The sequence below is a fragment of the Pristis pectinata genome, chromosome 7, assembly GCF_009764475.1.
Source record: "Pristis pectinata isolate sPriPec2 chromosome 7, sPriPec2.1.pri, whole genome shotgun sequence".
In the NCBI taxonomy this organism is placed as follows: Eukaryota; Metazoa; Chordata; class Chondrichthyes; order Rhinopristiformes; family Pristidae; genus Pristis; species Pristis pectinata.
The window spans coordinates 91,969,291-91,982,308 of NC_067411.1; the positions used below are offsets into that span (position 1 = coordinate 91,969,291).

General features: G+C 41.5%; 1 protein-coding gene across 2 annotated transcripts in view; it reads left to right on the top strand.

Moving 5' to 3' along the window:
• The first annotated feature begins 1,365 nt into the window (after nt 1-1,365).
• Nucleotides 1,366-13,018, top strand: part of chd1 (chromodomain helicase DNA binding protein 1) — a 105,646-nt gene continuing 93,993 nt past the window's right edge. The window contains exons 1-2 of one of the 2 annotated variants that reach the window (XM_052019623.1): nt 1,366-1,699; nt 2,869-3,059. In XM_052019623.1, the coding sequence (XP_051875583.1) occupies nt 3,007-3,059 (53 nt within the window). In that variant the 5' untranslated portion in view covers nt 1,366-1,699; nt 2,869-3,006. Of the gene's footprint in view, nt 1,700-2,461; nt 2,589-2,868; nt 3,060-13,018 lie in introns of those variants that run through there. The other variant, XM_052019624.1, reaches the window with a different exon arrangement.

A 13,018-nucleotide genomic window follows, 5' to 3' on the forward strand; every position in this document is an offset into this window, starting at 1 on the left:
ACGATATTCAAGCAGGGGCTGATGTGTGACAAGTAACATTCACGCCACAAAGTGACCAGATAATGAACATTTCCAAGAGTGAGTCTAACCACTAATCTTTGAAATTCAATGCCATTATCAACCTATACGCCTTATGTTCCCTCTTCACCTTCCCCTTTTCTCTGAGCCAGGAGAGATATCCAAAGAGTAAGAAAGTATTTGAATAAAAGGACTGCCACCCCAAAAAACAAGGAGTAAACCAACATGAATAAGTCAGATGCACAAGTACGCAGCATTTTTTTCACTGAATAGAGACATTTCAGTAACTGACTTTGTGTGGTTTATGAAGGTTAGCTTTGAATCAAGCAGATTGTTTACAAGAAACTGTTTGCATCTTGGTTCAGCCTGAATAGATGGGAAAGGAAGTTGATAGGGCTGGAGCTGGAGCCAGAGCAGTGCTGGCGTACACAAAATTTGGTGTTAAATGTGTTCAACTCTGAGGCAGTAGGTCGTGGATTTGAATCCAACTCTCGATACTTCAGTGTGTGACCCTTAGGTTCTGGCAGCATCACAACTTTTAAATATATTTTCATACAAAAATTCAGCAGCATTACTTGAAAGTTATACAAGTCAACGGGACATCCGTTATTTTGGATGGCAGCTCTGAAATGTTTTAAACGTGGGTCTTGACCTGGGATCCATTTTGAATTTCCTCTTTTTGGATCTTCTGCATGTTTCAACTACTTTATATCTCTGCGTGCTGAGCATAATGTGCAAGTTACAGTGGGCAGATGCAGTGCTGCTGCTGGAGTTGGAAGTGGTTTATTATTGTCACATGTACTGAGGTACAGTGAAAAACTTGTCTTGCATACTGTCCATGCAGATCGATTCATTACAACAGTGCATTGATGTAGTACAGTCGGAATTGGTTTATTATTTTCACTTGTACCAAGGTACGGTGAAAAACTTGTCTTGCATACCGATCGTACAGATCAATTCATTACACAGTGCATTGAGGTGGTACAATTGGAATTGGTTTATTATTGTCACTTGTACCGAGGTACAGTGAAAAACTTGTCTTGCATACTGTCCATGCAGATCGATTCATAACAACAGTGCATTGAGGTAGTACAATCAGAATTGCTTTATTATTGTCACCTATACCAAGGTCCGGTGAAAAACTTGTCTTGCATACTGTCCGTACACATCAATTCATTACAACTGTGCACTGTAATGGCACAATCGTAATTGTCTATTATTGCCACTTCTTCCGAGGTACAGTGGAAAACTTGTCTTGCATACTGTCCATGCAAATCAATTCATTGCTACCGTGCATTGAGCTGGCACAAGATGAACCAGGAATAAAGCGCCGCAGCCCCGGAGGAGGGGGAGCCGGCGCCGCCGAGCCCCGGGGCCGGTGCCTGTCAGCCAGTCTCCCGTCATGCTCCTGCGGCCCCCCCCCGCCCCGCCCCCTCGGTGTGCGGCTGACGTCATCGGCAGTGGGTCCCGGCCCGGAGTGTGAACGCGAGTCATGGCGGCGGTGTCTGCCGGCGGGGAGAGAGTGGACGCCAAGTAAACCTGCTCAGGCGGCAGCCCGACGGAGGGGGGAGGGAGAGAGTGTGAAAGGGGGTGGGGAAAAGAAAGGAGGGAGGAGGAGGAAGGGAACAGCGGCCCGAGACAGGACAGTTCACACTGAAGGAGAACAAAACAGACGCACCGGGTGAGAGATCTTCCTCCCTCCCTGCCCGGGGGTCCCCGTGTGTGTGTGTGTGTGGGGGGGGGGGCGGGGGATGAGCCCGGCCCCGCCGGGGGGGGGGGGGGGAGGTTGGAGGAGACGGCGGCGAGCCCGAGCTCCCGGGCTGACGTTCGGCCCGGCGCCGGGCAGCGGGAAAAGGCGCCCGGGGGCTCGTGCGCCCGCGCGCATTCCGCCAGCGGCCCGGCCGGGTGGGCGAGCGGACTGGCAGCAGGGCGGGCGGCCCGGGCGAGCGGACTGGCGGCGGCCCGGGCGAGCGGACTGGCGGCGACCCGGGCGGGGGACTGGCGGCGGCCCGGCCGGGCGGACTGGCAGCAGGGCGGGAGTGGGTACTGGCAGCGGTCCGGCCCGGTTGACTGGCGGCGGCCCGGGCGGCCCGGTTGACTGGCGGCGGCCCGGGCGGCCCGGTTGACTGGCGGCGGCCTGGGCGGCCCGGCGGCGACCCACACACCGACGCAGGGAAGTGCGCTAGGCCGAGGCCTGCGACTGGATGTGCGGTGCGGTGCCGCTGGCCCAGCCACAGGCGCTTTGTTGTTCACCCCCAGGCCCAGCCGCCCCCTGAGAAGGGAGCAAGCGGTGCTGCAAGTCTGTCGGCATTTGCAGAAAAAAATATAATTGTCTATTTTTCCCTTTCTTTTGGGGATTTTTCCTCTCCACATCTCCTTTGTCTGGCATGTTGACTTCCCGGGAATAAGTTAATCCGTGCTGCCTTGCATGTTCGATGACGACCGAACATGGGGTCCGTGTTTCCCGGCAAAATTTGCTATTTACGTTAGACGGTAATGGTGGAAGTGACATTACACTGCGGTCATGGGCTTGGATTAACAAGACTGTCTTTTACAACAACGTTTGTGCTGTAAGTAACAGTAGGAGTCCGCATGGTGATCCCACTCAGTGTAAAAACGAAAGCTAGACAATCGAAATCGATTGGATGCAGGAAAGAAGAACATTTTGTTTTCTAATTAATTTTAAAATGCTTTATGACAGGTCTGTTCGCAATCGATGCTGGTGATCTGATTTTGTCAGGCAGTAATAACTGTGTCGTAGTACTCAGTCCATGTTTATCTTTGATTTGGATAACGCCAGCTTTTGCGATCGTAAAGAGGTTCTAAATACTTCTATTTCTTTCCCTACAGAAACGTGGGGCACGCATTTGGAGAATAAGAAGTACAAGAACCAGTGTGGGCCAATAGGTTTTTATTTCGGAGCGGGATCTTGGCAGTTTTCTTGCTTGTGAAGACACTCATCTGATACTTTCTTTTTCAAACCTGCAAATGGAGGGTCACGGTGACGAGGACAGCGTCAGTAACAGTAGTGGAGACTCAAGGTATTAAAAGCTTTACTCTTAACTCTAGGCAACAGAGAACTATACTGAGTTAGCGCGTTGCAAGAGTAGAGTGCCAGTATATTTAAGTGGCATTTCCTGGTGCATTCTGTATATAAAAATGGAAATGTATTTCTATCCCTCTGCATCCAGTAGTTTGAACAGTCTATTACAGTCTCTACAATAATCTGAAAACTAACATTCTGGTGTTAATGTTAGCAAGAGTTACAAAACCAAGTAAAATTCTCAAAGAGAAACTTCCAAATATTTTGTGTTCAAGGCAGAAATAGTTTAATAGTTACTAGACAAGCAGTGTTTGGACCATTAATCCAGAGATGTGACTTTAAGTTCTGCCAATGCAGTTGAGGAATTAAAAATAATTATATAAAACTAGAATTTAAAAAGTCATGCAACCACTGGATTGTCATAAAATCCACCTGGTTCACATATGCCTTTTGGGAAAGATATTTGCCATCCTTAAGTCTGGCCAAAATCTGGACCCACTGATCATCAGTTTGGAAAAACAAGGATGGACAATACATGTTTGTGTTGTTGGCAATGTCCACATCTTGTAATGAAGGAATCATATAAAAGTAATTCACTTAGTGCTTTTTGCTTTTATAGTTTGACATCTTAACTTTCCAAGTGTGTAACAGAAGCAATTTCCAGTCAGATATTATGCAGAATTTCCACTGTCTTGGGGCATCTTTGTGTATTTAATTGCTGTGCAGAGTTCGTATTATCAGCCATTCACTGGTGAAAAATTGTCTGGGGCATAAGGCAAATTGCCATAAAAATTTCAGGGGACATTTGTCAAAGAAGGTCCATTTGATTTCATTCAGCGGCATGTGGATTTTTTCCCCCCTGAATTCTGGCACCAAACCTTTGGCAACATGTTTCATCTGTTGGTCATCAGCAAAAGAAGAATTTGAGGTCTGGGCTTGTGTAGTGTCCAGTATCTGGCACAGTTGTATGCTATGAGAGAGCAGATTATAAAAATGTGTGAAAGGAGTTTTTTCACTTTTAATGTTTTAAAGTGCTTTTCTGTTTGGCGAATTAATCATTGTTACAATTAATCTTTCATGTGCATATGCTTAGTATGACATTTTGGGAAAATGCAGATGGCCATATTGCATTAGGACACATTCTACCAACTCACTGGAGAAGAGTATTTGTATAAAGGTTTTTGCTTCAGTATTGAAATCTGGAAAATGTCCCATATCCAGAATTTTGGCTTGATTTAATTAACTTGCACCTGTTTTACTCTAGGTGCATATTACTCTTACTTCAAGATAAAGTGAATTACTCTTGGTGCTTAACTAAGAGGAACGATCCTCATAGCATATAGTAGGTTGTCTGCTTTCAAGCTTGGATGTCATGATCAACTCAAGTTATGCTGCTACTAGTTGAGAGTGAAATATCACTTTTCAGTTGATGAAATGTTGCACTGTTGAAAGATATGTTTGCAGAAGGCACAAACAAAACCTGTAGTTTTTTATTGTCAACATGTCTTTTGGCGAGACATTGGTTACACTGAGGAACTGTGTATTCCATACTATTCAGTTAACAAACAATACTTCCCAAGTACTGGTTGTTAATAAGAATTTGGAGAAGGAAAGAAAGCATGTATTATGTTAATTTCTCCCTCTTAAGCAAAAAAATTATGCCCACATAATTATTGACCACTTGGATGATGTGTTTGAGGGGTATGGATCTCAAACTAGATCCTGTTGTGAAGTTGTCACCTTCAGGAAGGAAAGAGGATGTTCACACAATCTGATGGGACTAGATTCTGAAATACATAGACTTCCAATTAAGACTGCAGTTTTAAGTAATTATTATGTGCATGATCTTTGAACTATATTAAAGTGTACATACAAATACTGATTGAAATTTAATTATAAAAAAGGGATCAAATTGCCCCCACTCTTGAGAAGGAATACGCTTGCATACTTTATCAGTGCACACTTGTTTTTTTTCTGCTAGTCCTTATTTTTCTTTAGGATTATTTCCAGAATATTTTGTTGCTTTTCAAATGTCATCCAAATTTGATATCAGTTTATTATAAGGCCAGAGAACAATGACTGTGACATTACCTTACTTTCTCTTCCCACCTCTTGTCCATTATATAAAACACTATGTATTATACTTTCAGCATACAATTAACAATGTTTCCATACAACATACAAAATTGATCAAGGCAACTAACTAATGGATGATTGAAACCACCGAACAAGTAGAATTACTGAACATAAGAAATTGCAGCACAGAATCAGGCCATTTTGAACAACTGGTCTACAAGTGAGCTACCTCTTGGGCAATGTTTTCTAGAATACTCTTCCATTTGCCACATAATCATCTCGTCTCTTCTTGTATACCTCAATTAGTTTTTGTTGGAAAGTTCCACGTTGCAGCCACTCCCTGGGTAAAGAAGTTTCTTCTGAATTTTCTTATTGGATGCCTGGAGTATGTATAAATTACAAAGCGACTTTTCTGCTCATCCATTACTGGATGTCAGACCTTTTCTGCGACTAAACATTTGGATGGCCAAAGCCATTGCCACCAACTCGCTTCCATAACTGCAACTCCATCCCTTTCTCTGGAACTTAAGTTCTATATGCAACCTGATTGTATGTGATCTCAGGTTAAACTTCAAACTATGCAGTTTTGTAACATTGTGCACCCAGACCCTGCCTCGGATGATCTACTGCTGAAACCCTCATGCAAGTTTTTTTTATCTTTTTGTGTTTGGCTATTCCAGCAAGTTCCCGATCAGCCTTGCTCATTCTGCCCTGTAGAACCTTAACATCCAAACTTCCTTAACTTGCACTATGTTCTAGTTGCCTGTTGACTTAACTTGGCTCCAGGTTACATTGCAACTTGATTTTACATTTCTCATCCTTATTTTTAAATTCTTTCATGGCCTTGGCTCTTCCCTTTTCCACACATCATAAATTCAAGCCTCTTGATTATTGTTGAATTTAACTCCACCGTTGGCAGCCTTCAACTGGAACTAACCACGCCCCAGGCCCCCAAAATCTCTCCATTCTCTAATTGTCTACCTCCCTCTTCTTTAATGCTCTTCTTAAAGCCAATTTATTTGACTGCGCCTTTGGTCATCTATCCTAATGTTTCTTTATATGTACTTGGTTTGAAAATTCTCAAGTGAAACACCTAAGGACATTTTACTAGGCTTAAGGCACTACATAAATGTTTGTTGTAGATTCTGGCACCAAGTTTTGGATTGCAAAACAAGTGGGAACATTTTCTTCATGTTTACCCTATCAAAAGCCTCCAGAACTTTAAGACTTCAGTTAGATCACTCTTTGGCTTTCTCCTTTTTGTGGAGCATTTTCAAGTTGGTGACAAATGTGATGTGAAAAGTTTGGTTGGTGTATTGAGGTTTAACTTGGCTTGATTAGCTGGAGCAATAACATGAGTGGATTTAAAAAAAATTAATGAGCCGATCTCTGTAATTGCATTGTAGCCCCACAAGTTGTTTCAATGTAACTGCCTTGCATAATGTGGATGGTTGGATTATTTTTGTAATTGTCAATGGTTATAGGGCTGTGAGCATGTCAGAATGTTTCCAGAAGTTGTACTATCTAACCAGTAGAGGGGAAATGTACCACTTCAGTTCTGAAAGAATTCTGATGTATCCCATCATCTATTGGGAAGCGCCAGTGAAAGGAAAATATTTCTTGAAACTTGGAAACTTTTTCCAAATGGATTACCTTATGTAATATGTTTTTCTCCTGTTCATTTCTCTCTTGATTTTGTTGGCAATTGAAATACAATTTAGAAGACTGCAGCCCTCTTTGGAACTATGGAACTTGAACTTGAATTGCTTTTATCACTGGTTTAAAGAATTTGATACACCTAGAAGTTTAGAAAATATTATCATTTTGCATACATGTTATACATGGTCACAAAAATATAATTGGACAATTGTTACTGTACCTCTGGTTTGCTACGGCATCTTCCCCTTGTACATCTAAAGACAGTGTGATATACTTCCATATAGTTGCTCTGTAATTATGATACTGGTATGACAATCCTGTATTTAAATCCCATCAAGGCAAGTTAAGCAATTGAATTAAATAAGGTAATATATGGGCTAAGGGTCAAAAAATTAGTCATGAAATTGCTGCTTTGTCGCTAGTGCTGTTTGATTCATTGTGACTTTCATAGAAGGTGACAGGGCATGCCTACCTAGTTGAGATTTTGTTGCTCCAATCCTGCAGCTGGTGGTGGACTGTTAATGCTGTGTATTTCTTCCTCAAGCCAATTTGCTCAAAAGGTGGCCCATTGGCCTTAAAGCATTGAGTAATAAATGTAGCCTTAGTAAATGTTGTCACTCAAATTTCCAAAACAAACATATTGTAACAAAAATGTTTTATTTTTTTTTGTCAACCCAACACCCTGGGCCAAGGTAAAAAGTAGTGTTTTGGATCTGGTTTCACTAGAGTAATGGCATCTGCCAATTTGTCAATCAAGGAGCTATGGTGAATGTGATTTTAAAAATAGATAATATGTATTTTAAAGACTGGCAAAAGTGGAAAAGTTACCCAGTGTGGATGCAATACATCTGTGCTATTAAAGGAAGGATTGAAATTATTGAAGTTCTGGTCAGTCTAATGTCAGTCATGGGCAAACCTAAACAGGTTAAATTCTCATTTGGAAAAATATGGCTGAATAAATGAAACACAATGAGGATTTCCTGAAGGTAAATAGAGATTGCTTAATTTGATGGTTTTTAGATGAAATAAGAGTAGAACAAAAATTGGTGTTGTGGATGAAGAAGGTTCTCGAAGGCTGCAACAGGATGTAGATCAGTTGGAAAGTTGGGCGGAGCATTGGCAAATGGAATTTAATCCTGTTAAGTGTAAGGTGATGCCTTTTGGGAAGCCAAAAGGTAAAACATATATGAATTAAATGTTAGGGCACTAAGGAATGTTGATGAACAGAGACACCTTGGGGTCCAAATCCATAGTTCCCTGAAAGTGGCAACACAGGTCGATAGAGTGGTGAAGAATGCATATGGCACTCTTGCCTTTGTTGATTGAGGCATAGAATATAAGAGTTGGGACAATATGTTGCACCTTTACAAAACACTGTTTAGGTTGCACACGGAGTATCGTGTGCTATTCTGGTTGCCACATTATAGGAAGGATGTGATTGTACTGGAGAGAGTACAGAGGGCATTGGCCAGGAGAGGAGCACTTTCGTTCTGGAGAGAGATTGGATAGGCTGGGCTTGCTTTCCTTGGAGCTGAGGAGTGACCTGATAGAAATATGTAAGATAGTCAAAATCCTTTTCCCATGGTAGGGGTATCAAAAACAAGAGGGTGTAGGTTTAAGGTAAAAGGAAAGAGTTTTCAAGGGGATTTGAGGGGCAAGTTTCTTTTGTACACAGTGGTTGATATTTTTAATGTGCTGTCACTGGAGGTGGTGGATTTGCATACAATTACTACTTTTAAGAGACATTTAGACAGACACTCAAATAGGCAAGGTGTAGAAGGATGCGGTCCTAATGCAGTGAAATGGGATTAGTGTGAATAGGCAAAATGGTCAGTGTGGGCTGGGGACCTGTTTCTGTGCTGTATGACTCCAGAAAGTTAATGAAATGCCATAGATGTCACATATATTAACTTCCATAAGGCATGTTGCAGAGTAGCACACACAGAATGGTAACATAGAATAATACAGCACAATACAGGCCCTTCGGCCCACAATGTTGTGCCAACCTTTAAACCTCGCCTAAGACTATCTAACCCATTCCTCCCACATATCCCTCTATTTTAAATTCCTCCATATGCTTATCTAGTAACCTCTTGAATTTGACCAATGTACCTGCTTCCACCACTGCCCCAGGCAGCACATTCCATGCCCCAACCACTCTCTGGGTAAAAAAAACTTTCCTCTGATAACTCCCTTGAACTTCCCACCCATTACTTTAAAGCCATGCCCTCTTGTATTGAGCATTGGTTCCCTGGGAAAGAGGTGCTTTCACAGGACCCATATGTCCAAGGACAAGTTAGCCCGTTTTTTATCATCATATAAATCCTATATGTGACAGGTGTAATTCGAAGGTGGCTTCCCTGACACATGTTTTGGTCCTGTCCCCTTTTGGAAAAATATTGGAAAGACATTTTTAACATTATTTCATCTGTATTGAACATTGATTTACAACCTCATCCTATTACTGAAATTTTTGGGTTACCAATGATGGAATCTCACCATTTATCTGCTTCTGCTTGTCGTATGACTGCCTTTGTCACATTAATGGCCAAGCGATCCATTTTGTTCAAATGGAAGGATCCAATACCTCCCACCACTTTTCAGTGGTTTTCTCAAACTATAGCATGTTTAAACTGAGAAAAAATTAGGAGCGGTACTGTTGATCCTTCGCTTAAATTTGAGGAAGTTTGGAGTCCATTTATTCAATATTTCCATATGATATAAGCAGACCTTTTTCAGATCCCTTTCAATAACTCTTGAATGCAAAGGAACGGAGTTGACGACAATAATAATAATGTTTTTTTTCTTTTTAATTGAAGAAATATCAGTCCAGTTTTTTTTTGAAGTTTTTGGGTTTTTTTTGGTTTATTATCATATTTTCTTTGATTTGGGGGTTCTTTCATATAGTTAAACTTCATTTCTTTTCAATCTTTCCTTTTGTATTTGTTCACTTAATAAGAGAACAGGAGGTCTAGATTTTTTACTGCTTGTGATTATTTATATTAACTGGTATGATTTGTCCTGATCTCTTTGTGCCACATGTATAATTACTAATGTTATATATTATTTTGTACTAATTTGAAAATTAATAAAAAGATTGAAAAAGAAAGGTGCTGGCTGTCCACTCTATCTATTCCTCTTGATATTTTGTACACCTCTATCATGTCTCCTCTCATCCTCCTTCTCTCCAAAGTGTAAAGCCCTAGCTCCCTTAGTCTCTCCTCATAATGCATACTCTCTAAACCAGGCAGCATCCTGGTAAATCTCCTCTGCACCCTCTCCAATGCTTCCACATCCTTCCTATAATGAGGCGACCAGAACTAGACACAGTACTCTAAGTGTGATTTAACCAGAGTTTTGTAGAGCTGCATCATTACCTCGCAGCTCTTAAACTCGATCCCCCGACTTATGAAAGCTAACATCCCATAAGCTTTCTTAACTACCCTATCCACCTGTGAGGCAACTTTCAGGGATCTGTGGATATGGACCCCCAGATCCCTCTGCTTCCCCACACTACCAAGAATCCTGCCACTAACTTTATACTCTGCCTTGGAGTTTGTCCTTCCAAAGTGTACCACCTCATACTTCTCCGGATTAAAATTAAGGCTTCTAAGATTATAGTGACTGTGGCAGCATGGTTAGAATATTGGCTAAAGAGCAGAAAGCAGATACGGAATCAGCAGCACTGTTCTTTAGGGGCTGGCATTAGGATATTAATTATCTGTGTACAGAGCACACTTTCAAATTTTGAAGATGGTAGAAAACTGGGAAGTGTTATAAACAATGAGGAAATAGATTGCAGGTGGACATAAATATGTGACAGATGAAATTTGATGTAGTATGTGAGATGTGCATTTTGGTAGGAGAAACGAAGTGCAGTTTGAAAACTTGAGAAAGAACAAGGTTGTTAAGAAGTAAATGAGAGCTTTTGCATTATTAATTGAGGAATTAAGTACAAAGTTATGGTGAGTGTGCTAAATCTTAATAAAACATCGATTTGCCTTCAAACAGTCTAATTGTTTTCTTGCTATATTGCATTCTGGGCACCATGTTTTAGGATGGATGTCCAGAACGTGGAGAGTGAAGACATTTCCTTGCTTCTATCAGGCATGGGGCTTTTCAGTAATGTGCAGAGAGGCTGGAGAAACTTTTACTTCTGGTAAAGAAAACTAAGGGAAGATTTGGTTCAAAAACCATGAATTATTTTGACAATAAGCAAGTGGATACTATTTTCAGTTGTAAGTCAGTTGATACTTAAAGGACAATAAGGTATTTGACAAAATCAGAGGTGAAGTGAAGAAAAGCAAAAAAAAAGGCAGATGCTAAAAATGTGTAATAAGAACCAAGGCCATTGAAAATGATTGGCACGTCAGACAGCATCCATGGAAAGGGGAACAAAGTTAATGTTTAGGTTGAAGATAGTTCAGTTCATTAGAGTGATAGAAGCATACTTTTTTCCCCACGCAGTGGATTGTTGTGCTGTAGATAATTCTATAAATACTTGAAGGGAGAAAAAAATTATAAGGCTAAGAGCAGAGACATGGGGAGTGGAATTATAGGGCTAAGAACAGAGACATGGGAATAATTGCTAGCTCAGCCAATGGAATTGCATTGGATCTATGGGTTGAATGAGCTCCTTTTGTGTTGTCTTTCTTTGATTATGTAAATAACCCCAAGATAATTCTATGAATAATACATTAATTGAGCTAATCTCTGTAGATGTGGTCTTCTCCAGTTCTGTGGGTTCTGAGATGACTGATGAAGCAGGTAGGACAACCACGGTCTCTTCCATGGGAGGAGCTGGTGGTGCCTGATGGGACAAGCAGATGGGAGGATTATGAGATGGGGTGCATGCCTGCTAATACTGGGTGCCTATATACTCATGACAAATGAACTTGAGGTTCTGTTACCATCCCAATGTTCTTTCTCCACTTTAAGGATTTTGGGATAGTGATTTCCAGGAGCCAGTGGAGATTTCGCATTTTCTTTTAAAGGGGGCTTTCAGCACATCATTGAATCTTTTCCTATGTCTGCTTGTGACAGAATTTGAAATAGTGTTTCAAGAATTTGGTGTCAGGTATTTGAATGATGTGGCCTACTCTATATAGTTGACTCAAGTGTAGTTGGGTCCTTGCCATTGCGGATGTTGGCCAAGGAGAGGACAATGCCAGTGGATTTGGAGGATTTTTTGCAAAGATGGTCTTGATCTTATTTTTCCCACCAATGAGTGGCCAGCTATAGGTATTCCAAATCTTAGAAACATGTAGGTCTGTCCAGTGTGCTGAATTCTGTGCCAGGTTTGCTAGATGTAAAAACCCTTCTAACTGAGGTGGCATCGTGAAGATGATGGTAAATTTCATCATTGATGTCTGGCTTTTCTGGAAGGTTGCACCAAAGTCATGGGGTGTGGTCCACATTTTCTGGGATCTTGCTGTGAATCTTTGGTGTTGGAGGGCCTTGTAGAGCAGGGGTGGGTTAGCATCGGACATGTGTCGGTGTTGCATTTAAGATCCATCCTCTTGTAAGTTTCTGTGAATGAGTTGAGAAATACTTGGAGCTTGGCCTCTGATCGTACTCAACCATCACTTGTATTGCAGACTGATTACTAAGGTTGGAATGACCTTAGTTCTGGAGTGTGGGTGCTGTATATTGAAGACTTTCCCATTCGTCCTACAAGATTAATTCTACCACAGTGGAAAGCTTGTTGAAAATGAGATGCAACATTACACAAGAGAGTTTGGTTAACAAAAAAAGTACCAAGGCATTGACTCAGATATACTAGACATCAGGTGTCACTGAGATTGGCTGTGTTGTGGGCCACTTATTGAGGATCATGGCATGCATGCCACCATGAAGCAAGTGTAAGGTGGAGATGAAGTTTTTGGGCAAGCAGTTTTGAGGAGGGTACTCTACATTCCTCCTTTAGTGACTCTCAAAGAGTTGCGTTTTATGGTTAATGCTGCTCACTGCATTTCTCTTGGAGTTGTCATGGGGTGAAAGTTATGTCCATTGTGCCTCTAGATGAAGGGAATCCACACTGTGATATGGTAAGCAGCTGTTTGGTTCTGGGAAAAGGTGGCTAAGGTGGAACCTGGTGATGAAATTCATTGTTGCAGAGAGCATCATCTGCAATTACTGCAGTTGGATTTGTCTGTTTTCTTGAAGGTCACAATTATGGTGTCTCTGAGGTCCCCAGCCTTATCCTTTTTTCCTTGGGTGTGG